General features: G+C 42.5%; 1 protein-coding gene across 1 annotated transcript; it reads right to left on the bottom strand.

Moving 5' to 3' along the window:
• Positions 1–5217: 5217 nt before the first annotated feature.
• On the bottom strand, positions 5218–8767 carry LOC133871821 (protein TIC 55, chloroplastic). Its single transcript, XM_062309253.1, has 3 exons — positions 8220–8767; positions 6822–6921; positions 5218–6564 (listed from the first exon to the last, which is right to left on the bottom strand). The coding sequence occupies exons 1-3, from the start codon at positions 8702–8704 to the stop codon at positions 5446–5448; spliced, it is 1704 nt and encodes a 567-aa protein (XP_062165237.1). The 5' UTR covers positions 8705–8767; the 3' UTR covers positions 5218–5445.
• Positions 8768–11118: the final 2351 nt, after the last annotated feature.

Raw genomic sequence — 11118 nt, forward strand, 5'->3', positions numbered from 1 at the left:
TATATGGTATCAGAGCCACAACAGTGACTCACGTCCTCTCTCTTTTTTTTTCTCTTCCCAAGTTACGGTCATGTCTGCCTCTAGCCCACCTCCACAACCACCTTCGTTGGTGACCTTCACCAATTTTAATCCTATCAAACTCACCAATGATAACTATCCGGTCTGGCTGCCTCAGATCGTTCCACACCTCAAAGGCGGCAACATATTTGGTTATGTTGATGGTTCCACACCCTGCCCTCCTCCCACTGTGACATCCACCAAAGATGGTGTCTCCACCACTTCTCCCAATCCGGCCTTCCTCCATTGGAGCATGCAAGATCAACTGCTGCTCGGAGCTATTAACTCAGCTCTTTCGGAAAAAATGCTGACCCATGTTACTCGCTGTGCCACCTCCCGCGACGCATGGACGACCTTGGAGACCCTCTTTACGTCTCAGACAAAGGCACGCACCATGCAGGTGCATTATCAATTGGCGACTCTTAAGAAAGGATCTTCCTCCATCGCTGACTACTTCCACACATTTCAGACGTTGTGTGATGCTCTTGCTGTCGTAGGTCAACCTCTCAATGACTTTGAGAAGGTGTCCTTTCTTCTAGCTGGACTCGGCTCTGACTTTGATCCGTTTGTAACCTCTGTTACAACCAGAGCTGAACCACTCTCTGTGGATGAAATTTACGGCCATCTCCTCTCTCATGAGATGCGCTTAGAGAAGCATCAAGCCTCTATTGATCTCTCTGTTGCTGGTGCAAACTTTGCCTCCCGGGGCAACTCTTCTCCACACTCAAACCGTGGCATGCGTGGTTCCCGCGGTAATCATTCTTCTAGCCGTGGCTTCTCTGGCACTTCCAGGCCATTTCGTGGCAGAGGCCGAGGACCCTCATCTGGCCGTGGATCCTCCTCCAACCGACCCTTATGTCAGGTATGCAACCGCTATGGTCACATTGCCTTGGATTGTTACAATAGATTCAATGAGGCATACACTCGAGAACAGCCTTCTCAGGCTCAGGCCTATCTTTCTGCCCCATCCAGCAGCACTGATCAGAACTGGTACCCAGATTCTGGCGCTACACACCATCTGACATCTGATCTCGCCAATTTGAATATCAAGGCTGAAGACTACTTGGGCTCCGATCAAATCCGTATTGGCAATGGTAAGGGGCTCCCAATCAAACACATTGGTACAACTCGACTCTCTACTCCTAGTTCTCATTTTGATCTCCTTGATATTCTGCATGTTCCTCAAATTTCCAAGAACCTCATCTCTGTTCAGAAATTCACCAAAGATACTAATACATTCTTTGAATTCCATCCTTCCCATTTTTTCTTAAAGGACCGTCGCACGGGGAAACTCCTTCTCCACGGGCCGAATAAACATGGACTCTATCAATTTTTTTCCACAAATAAACATCCCCGTCATGCCATGGTGGGTGAACGTGTTTCTGCTTTTCAATGGCACTCACGGCTGGGCCATCCCACCTTGAAGGTTGTCCGCCATGTCCTTTCTCGTTTTCAGCTTCCAGTTGCTTCTCCAAATGACTCCACTGTTTGCACTGCCTGCCTTGGTGCAAAGAGCAAGCAACTCCCTTTTTCTTCAGCTTCCGGTTCTGCAAATGGTCCTCTTGATTTAATCTATACTGATGTATGGGGACCAGCCCCAGTTAGCTCTAGGTCTGGTGCTAAGTATTATGTTTCCTTTCTTGATGCTTATAGCAAATATACTTGGCTTTATCCAATATCCTTAAAGAGTGATGTTCTTTCAGTTTTCTGCACTTTTAAATTATATGTTGAACGGTTCTTTATGACCAAAATAAAAGCAATTCAATCCGATTGGGGTGGTGAATACCGTCCTGTCAATAACCTACTCAAGCAACTTGGCATTCAGCATCGTGTGTCTTGCCCACATACTCACCAACAAAATGGTGCTATCGAACGAAAACATCGACATATTGTCGAAACCGGTCTAGCACTCCTCTCTCATGCTCATTTACCCTTCAAATTTTGGGATGATGCTTTTTCCACTGCATGCTATCTAATCAATCGCATGCCTACCACAGTTCTACAAAATCATTCTCCATTTGAAACACTTTTCAAATGTTCTCCGGATTATTCCTTCTTACGCACCTTTGGTTGTCTATGTTGGCCCAACTTACGTCCATATAATTCAAACAAGTTTCAGCCACGTTCTGTCCCTTGTTTATTCCTCGGCTATAGTCCTCTTCACAAAGGCTACAAATGTCTCCACTTGCCCACAAATCGCCTCTACATCTCAAGAGATGTTATTTTCAATGAATCTACTTTTCCATATACTCCTCCCTCATCCTCCCTTGAGTCAAATTCTTGCAATACTCGACAACAGCTCTCCCTGCCCATTCTCCTACCACAGTCAGCATCACAGCTCCCACAACCTATCCTAGAGCCCTCCTCTCCAATTTCCTCTCCCTCTCTGCACTCTCCATCACTGCAGTCCCTCTCTTCAGCATCTTCCAGCTCTGCTGATTCCCCACTTCCAGCTGATTTTTCAGCTTCTTCAACTCCTCCTTTAGTTCCACCTACTTCTTCCCATCCCATGGTTACTCGTGCTAGAAATAACATCTCCAAGCCTAGAGAGTTTACAGATGGTCGAGTTCGGTACCCCCTCCCGAGAGCCCTGCTTGCCGAGTCCTCTACTGATGAGATTGAGCCTACTTGTCATTCTACAGCTGTGAAGGATAAAAATTGGAGAGCTGCCATGAACACCGAATTTGATGCTTTACTACAGAACCAGACTTGGACCCTGGTTCCTCCTGAATTAGCTTCTAATATTATTGGCTGCAAATGGGTTTTTCGGATAAAGCGGAAGGCTGATGGATCGATTGAAAGGTACAAAGCAAGGCTAGTTGCTAAGGGATTTCATCAACAACCGGGCATTGACTATGGTGAAACCTACAGCCCTGTGATCAAACCTACTACGGTACGCATTGTTCTATCAATTGCTCTGTCCAATGGCTGGCCGATTCATCAAATTGACATACAAAATGCATTCCTTCATGGGAATATTTCTGAAGTGGTATTCATGTCTCAGCCTCCCGGTTTCACTCATCCTCAGTTTCCAGATCATGTTTGTAAACTCACAAAGGCTTTATATGGCCTCAAACAAGCCCCAAGAGCTTGGTTCTCCAGACTTAGTGGTAAACTATTGGAGCTTGGTTTTCATGGATCCAAATCAGACACATCTCTCTTCATCTATAAGTCGGCTGCTTACACTACTCTAGTACTCATTTATGTAGATGACATTCTAATCACATCATCTAAACCATCTGCAGTTTCTACACTTTTACAGACATTGAAACAGGAATTTGCTGTCAAAGACCTCGGGAAACTCCATTTTTTCCTAGGAATTGAAGTTCTTCCAAGCTCCACTGGTTTTATTCTGTCTCAGCATCGGTACATTTTGGACATTCTCAAAAGGACCAAAATGATTGAAGCCAAACCGATCAACTGTCCAATGGCATCTTCTACTCACCTCTCGGCTTTTGAAGGTGATTTATTCTCTGATCCAACTTTATTCCGCAGCACAGTGGGTGCATTGCAATACCTCTGCATCACAAGACCGGACATCTCATTCTGTGTGAACAAACTTGCTCAATTCATGCATAATCCCACGGATCTACACTGGCAGGCTGTAAAGAGACTCTTAAGGTATCTCAAGGAAACAGTTCAGTATGGTCTTCACTTCTACCGTGCCCCAACAGCTTCCATTGAGGCCTATTCCGACGCAGATTGGGCTGGAGACCAAGATGATCGTCGCTCTACGGGTGGATATTGTATTTTCCTTGGAAAAAATCTTATTTCATGGAGCTGTCGAAAGCAACACACTGTTGCCCGCTCCAGCACCGAGGCCGAATACAAATCCCTAGCAAACACTGCAGCTGAACTCTCCTGGATTATGTCTCTATGTTCTGAACTTGGGCTCAGCTTTACACGTCCTCCTACACTATGGTGTGACAACATCGGAGCTACTTACCTATCTTCAAATCCAGTTTTCCATGCACGAACAAAACATGTCGAAATTGACTTTCATTTTGTTCGAGACATGGTTGCTAAGAAGACCATCCGCATTCAATTCATCTCCAGCAAGGATCAACTAGCGGATGTTCTCACCAAGCCTCTCTCCTCCGCACGTTTTGCTTTCCTTCGTTCCAATCTCAACGTTCTCCCTATACCGTTAAGATTGCAGGGGCATGTTAAAGACATATCTACCCCTCAGCTAGATATGTCTTCTCGAGATAAAGTTCCTAATTCTATGCGCGCTCAAGATGAAGATAAAGATAAAACCTAGATTATAGGAACTAGTGATAAGATAATATTTTGAATTCAAATACTCAGATTAGATTGTAGTGTTTCATTCCTATCAGAATTGTAGTCTCCTAAACTCATGTAACTATGTTCTAGTTTCTCTATATATACAAACAGCCTCTACCAACATTTGGTAAGGCAGCACAAACACAAATCCTTATATTTTATAGTCCCTGTTTACTAAATAAATTATTTACCACCCCTTTTGGGAAGCTTTATTTATTTATTTATTATTATTATTATTATCATTATGCTTTATTTAGCTTGCTTTGAATGTCCCTCTTGAGCGGATTAAGATATTCTCCACTTTCAAGTGGAATGGAAAGGGTCCTATTCACATGAGGTATGGGTTTAATCCATTAGCGGGGAGGCATTTAATGATTGGGAGGAACTTGATGATTCTATAATTCTAGTAAAAACTACTTCATTTTACCTTCTGAATTTTCATTATTTTTGCAATTACTTTATCAAAATTCAAAAACTCTCATTTAGTGTATTAAACTTTATAAAAAATAAAATAAAAACTTCTGACCCTAAAATCCTAACAGATGTTGAAATTTCTAAAATACACTTGCTTTAAAAAAAATTTATTGTAATTTAAAGATAATTTTGTAAATTTTTTAAGTTTACATGAATATAAGAGTCATTTAACCCTTTGACCGTTTGATTTAACTTCAAACCCTAACGGGAAGAATAAGATTGCAAATAATTGAAAATTTGATACACTAAATTGAGAGTTTTTGAACTTTGAGGAGTAATTGCAAAAGTAATAAAAGTTAAAGGGAATTAAGTAAAGTTTTCTCATTATTCTATTTGTAGCTTAATGTTACTATGTGATTTAGCAAAACAGGGGAAAAAAGAGGACAAACATGAACAACTTGGTAGCGCATAGAGGTAGAGGCAGCATTTCTTTGATACCCAAATTGGAGAATTTCGGGCACCTGTGCAATAAAAGTCATGAAATTAGAATAAACACCAACACCACAATCTATATTCGAGTACTATATTATCCTTTCCAAGCAACCTTGTAATCCTATGGTCTTTGGGGACTGATCCCTGCACAACAGGTTGTGCACAACCTGTTGTGCAGGGAGCTTTTCCCATGGTCTTTTACAATCTCCTATGTGTCCTTATGAAGTTTGTTGTGTTCAATGTAATGGCAGTTGAGCATCCATAAACTCCGGCAGAGCATACGGTTGCCGACACCAAAAGAATGGCCTTCCACTGCCTTCCAGACACTAGAATTGCCAATGCAGTCAGTGCAAGAGCCATAGCAGAAAGAGCATTTTTCCAGGCTTGGAAAGCTTTAACGACACTTCTGCATCCTTTGCAATGAATTACATGCCGAAAATATCGGTTGGCCAAGTTTGGAGCATGCATTGTTCCAATCCCTCCCTTAGCCGGTAAAGATGCAGAAACTCCGGCAACCAGTCCCGCCGGTGCATGTTCAACCACAGCAGGCTCTTTAGGCAATGAAATAGTGCTGTGGCCAAAATGATAAGGCATCCCATGACCTACTTTGTCCATCCACTTCCGGTATTCAGCTACCCATGTATCAGAGGATTTTAGATTAAGGTACAAGTCCTTGGTGGGAACTTTTTCTTTTATTAGAACCTCATTTTGGGACGAGAGGAAACCCATATCTTGCTCAAACACCTTACCTGCATTTTGATGGAAGTACCACTGCGGGAACAATTTGGCCAAGGGGGATCTTTTTGTTCCTCCAAACCTTACAATAAGCATGGATTTCCCTTGTCCGGTCGGTCTACAAAGGAATAGGCCTGTGAAGTAGTGCTTCTCCCCCTTCTCGTCGACAATCTCCCGGTTATTCTGAAGAACACATGGGGCTTCAAGCCGTAAGAAGTTCGGCAGGGGTTGATCTGTTGCCTTTCCCCACCAGCCGGCAAATCCTCGATCCGTACGTTCGGACACCTCAAAACGCAGCGGTTGAGCATCTTCCCTTTTTGCACTCCAGTCTGTTCGATCATGTGAAATCGGGACGTGGGCTGGATCCATGAGGTTCTCAAGTAGTATGGAGTGATCATATGGAAGCTCATGGGTGGTTGAAATATCCTGAAAACCTGGCCTGGCAAAGTTCTCAAACCAAGGTAGTTTATCAAGGTTCGGTGGTGTCTTCTGAGACATCCATACCCATATAACTCCTTGAGAGTCCCTCACCTCATACGTTCTGAGACAAGCTGATCGAGGTATTTTGGCATCAGCCGGAAGCTGCAGCGAAGAAATTCGACGTCATTAGTCCGATGGAAAATGCTTGGGATACTACTGTTTTTACTATAACCTCTTACAAACTCACATGACAATCCACATTCTATGGAGATAGGTGCCGCGTGGACTATCGCGTTAGTTCGTAAGGTCCTTGTAATAAAAGTTATAATACCACTAACAACACTCTTAATATGATTCTAGAAGTAAATGCGGCATTTCATGTATCAAAAAAATTGGGGACAAGGTAAACTAAGACATACCTGAGGTATCCTAACACATTTACCTTCTTCAAATTGCCAGCCGTGGTACAAACATTCTAGTCTTCCATCAATCAACTGGCCTTCAGAAAGTTTTGCTAACCTAAATGAAGCAGTGAAAAGATCAAGGTTTTGTTCACCATGGAGTTCAAACTTCAAAAGCTATATATATAGCATTAATATGCACCTAATCAACTATTTGGCACACTGTTTATTAGTTCTTACAAACTAGGCTGAGTAAGATTACCTAGCATACAGAAATGGTAAAGACCTTATATCAAAGATTCAAAATGCAGGAAAACATCGTATCAATTTATTCTAAGAAACAAGAAGAGTCGAGAAACTATCCAACATGAGGATGAGAGATTCAGCAAAGAGACTATTAATTTAATGTATGAACTTATATTAGATTTGTGAAACATGAATAGCGATACAGATCATGAAAAAGAATATTTCTTTAGTCTCCAATTTAAGCTTAACCCATTGCATAACAAAAACAACCAATACCAAAAATCAGACTTAATGACTTGGCCATCGATTTTTTACTTGTAGAAGTGTTTGTGCGTTCAGCAGTTTTTACCAAAGTTCAGTGTATATTTCTAATACACTAACTGTGAAAATAGCATTCAAAACAAACAAAATATGTCCCCAAAGCACGAATTGCAAAATCCAAGTTCAACCTCAATTTTGTGATCACATACAAACAAAGAAACTCCACACCATCACCATTGAAATCCAATCCTGGGTTTGCGTTCCAAAAAACCTGTTACTATCTTAAAGGTTAAAGTTTAACCAAATTAATATCCAATAGTCTAGGACTTTTAGATCAACAGTTAAGCTATTAACAATTGGTATTAAAACAAGCACAACATGGCAAATTCGAGTCACGGAAGGGCAACCTATAGGCTAAACTAAAATGTCTTAGCATAATGTTAAGTCATTGAATACTAATAGTTAATTAGAGCCACAAAAAAATAAAGGTCTATCATCGAATTAGCGTCGATAGAGTAGCTATCGAAAGCTTCAAATTCAGAAGCTGGCCGGAATGTTACGATCCTAGGAGAATTATTACAATGCTAAGGGTTAATGGATTGGATTTGGATCCCAGCAATTTGTAATCTGGGTAGCAAATGTGAGAGCTCACCAAGCCTACCCTAACAAGTAGGCGGGCTGCCGGAGACTCTTTCCGACAAGTGAGTCTCATAGAACTCTCTCATCAATCCGGACAGAAAAAATGTTGGGATCTCTATACGAAATAAATAAATCAAAATCGAGTAGTCCTATTACGGTTAGGCCCTTAACAAAACCCGAAAGAAAAAGCAGTTTAACATTGAATCCACATGCAGCTTATAGAGATTAGAGAAGGAGCTAAAAGATGAATTACAGGGTGATCTGTTTTACCTGTGGGGGCAGCGGTCCTCGTAACAGCGAAGGTGGCCATTACCGTCCCTATACAACACGATGTGCTTGTCAAACACGGTGAGACCGAGAGGCGCATCGTCGGGCAGGTCCTGGGCCAGGTACAGCGGGTACCATTCTTGGGTCCAATCGTACTCCGCCATGACCCTCTCACCTCGCCTTTCCTCTTCGCTGGACGGACCCACAAGAACCTTGTGATCGTCGCTCTCATCGAGAACTGGAGGAGGCGCAGCTTTGATATCCGAGACTGCGCCACACTTCTTCTTGGCGGCGTTGCCTTTTCTTCGTCCGAGGAGGGGCTGCGAAAGAGGAAACAGCGGTGGTTTGTGGGTGGGGCAAAGGAAGAAAGAGAGGGAAGTGTTGTGAGAGGGGAATCTGAGCAGCAAAGCCATCCTTGGGTGTGAGAAGAGAGAAGTGGTTGGAGTTTGGAGAGGAAATACAGGAAAAGCTAAGGGTGTTGCTTGCATGAGAGTGGCGCCACTCCTGGCCACACAATCTTGGAGCCATTCAGTAACGGTCGCTGAGATACTACTGAAAAGCAAGCGATCGAGTCACTGTTTGCAGACGTCGTCTTCGCAGGTGTAGGATAATGTGATGGAAAAAAATTATGGGATTTGATTGCTCCATTGCATGGCTATAATATGGGCGTAACATCCCTTTCACACGAGGGTGAGTCCTACACACTGTGTCTCATCTTTATGTGAGTGGGTGTTATGCTCATACAGTAAATCTAACATTTTCAAAATAGAAATGATAGAACATCTTTTGGTATTCTCTTAATGTTTTTCTGAAATGTCATAAACGTAATTTTTTAATTACATCTATGCCATTTCAGGAGAACATTAAGAGATGCTCTAGCATTTATCTTTCCAAAATTATTGGGTTCCTCCGACATGTTTTGGAGTTATGCATTAGTTGTGCACTAGTAGTATTTTTAGCATTTTTCTTACTATTTATGCTCTGTTTGTTTCAATGTAAAATGATTTATGTTGTAAAATAGTTTCAGCGAAATTATTTTCAGAAAAAAATAATTTTTTTTGAAAATAATTTTTAGCGTTTGGCTCGCACAAAAAAATACAACAGGTGAAAGTCAAAGTCTGAAGACTGTTGCTGGAATCCAGCAACGTCCGATCGCCTTTGCCGAATTTTGGCGAGCAGGTTTGGCCAAATTCCGACCGGAATCTGGTCTGCCAGCTCCAGCGACGGTGATCATATGTCACTGTATTCCGACGCCGGCAATTTTTCGGTGGCCGGATGTTGCTGGATTTCGGTGCTGGTTAGATTTCGAGGACCGACTATTGCTGGATTCCGACAATCGAATATCAAATGTGCGTGTAATGACGGAGAGTTTAATTTCAAAAAACGATTTACGCCTTTAAATCGTTTTCCAAAAATTAAAGAAGCTTTTACGGTCAAACTGAAAATGATTTCCGTTGACCATTATTTTCGCCCTTACCAAACACTGTAAAATACCAAAAATTATTTTACGCCGAAATAAATATAACATTAAAGTCATCGAAATATGTTACATTTATAGTGAAATGATATATGGTCACCCTATACCATAATTATTGGTCACACTCGTATTTTATTATTATTATTATTATTATTATCATTTATTTTTTAAATAATAAAAAAAAAACACAAAACTATTCCCCAATCCTAGATGGTTTTGTGTAGGGTTGGCAATTCGGGTCGGCGGGGCGGGTTCATGTCGACCCGACTGACCCGATTACACAATCAGGGCTGACACGAACCCGACCCGATTAATAATCGGGTTGAACTTCTGAACCCAAACCCGACTCGCCTGCCAGCCGTGTTACCCGAACACGACCCGGGTAACACGTTTGTTTCAACCCCTGAAATCTGAGATTCTGAATCCTTGATTGATCAATGATCAAAGAAGTAGAGAATTGAGAACCCAATGTTTATCAAAACAAAATCAATACAAACATTAACAAATCTAATGGAAAATTCACCTAAATCGGCACAGGACCGAACTACCCAATGGTGAAATTGAAACACTGAAGTGAAAAATTGAAAATCTGGAAGAGATTCAAGAGAAGATGAGAAGTGAGAACTCGAGAAGTGCGGCCGTGCGGACTGCGGTCGACGGGCGTGCGCCGTGTGGGCCGGTGCGGCTACGCCGACTAGCGGGCTAGGGGCCTAGGGTTCCGACTGCAGAGCGCGGGCGACTGGCGTGCGCCCTGCAGGCGGTAGTGGGCTAGGGTTCCGACTGCGGAGCGCGGGCGACGGGCGTGCGCTGTGCGGGTGGTGCGGCTACGCCGACTAGCGGGCTAGGGTTCCGACTGTGGAGTGCGTGCGCCGTGCGGGCCGGTGCGGCTACGCCGAGTAGCGGGCTAGGTTTCCGAACTTCCGATTCGTTTCTTACTTTCTCAGTTTCTCAACTTTCTCCAATTCTCTGTTTCTAGATTCTTCAATCTTCATTGTTCTACTGACTCTACTCGAGTCACTCGACTTCGGTCTTTCTTTTTTTTTTTTTATTAAAAAAAAAAAAAAAACAATCGTGTCTAATCGTGTCTGGCGGGTCGACCCGCCAGACACGATTTTAATCGGGTCATAATCGGGTTGACCCGATTATGACCCGAACCCGATTACACTAAACCCAAACCCTATTTTTCCGTGTCGTGTTCGTGTCGGGTTTGCGGGTCGTGTCAAAAATTGCCAACCCTAGTTTTGTGGTTTTTTTAATTAAAAAAAAAGGTAAAGGTGGTCGATAATTGTTTTATGGAATGACCAAATATCATTTCGCATAATTGTAAGAGTCTACTTACTATAGCACCCAAGCCCAATTGACTACCCGATCGGGCCGATCAGGATTCCCTATAGGCTATAGTTTTAAAGAAATTGTAAATTATTA

Source organism: Alnus glutinosa, chromosome 6 (genome assembly GCF_958979055.1).
Source record: "Alnus glutinosa chromosome 6, dhAlnGlut1.1, whole genome shotgun sequence".
NCBI lineage: Eukaryota > Viridiplantae > Streptophyta > Magnoliopsida > Fagales > Betulaceae > Alnus > Alnus glutinosa.

Coding starts and splice junctions, on each gene's coding strand:
- LOC133871821 (XM_062309253.1), bottom strand. CDS start 8,704: ATGCAAGCAACACCCTTAGCTTTTCCTGTATTTCCTCTCCAAACTCCA. Junction 6,922..8,219: donor GAGGACCGCTGCCCCCACAG/GTAAAACAGATC, acceptor TGCTTCATTTAG/GTTAGCAAAACTTTCTGAAG. Junction 6,565..6,821: donor AATGTGTTAGGATACCTCAG/GTATGTCTTAGT, acceptor TCTTCGCTGCAG/CTTCCGGCTGATGCCAAAAT.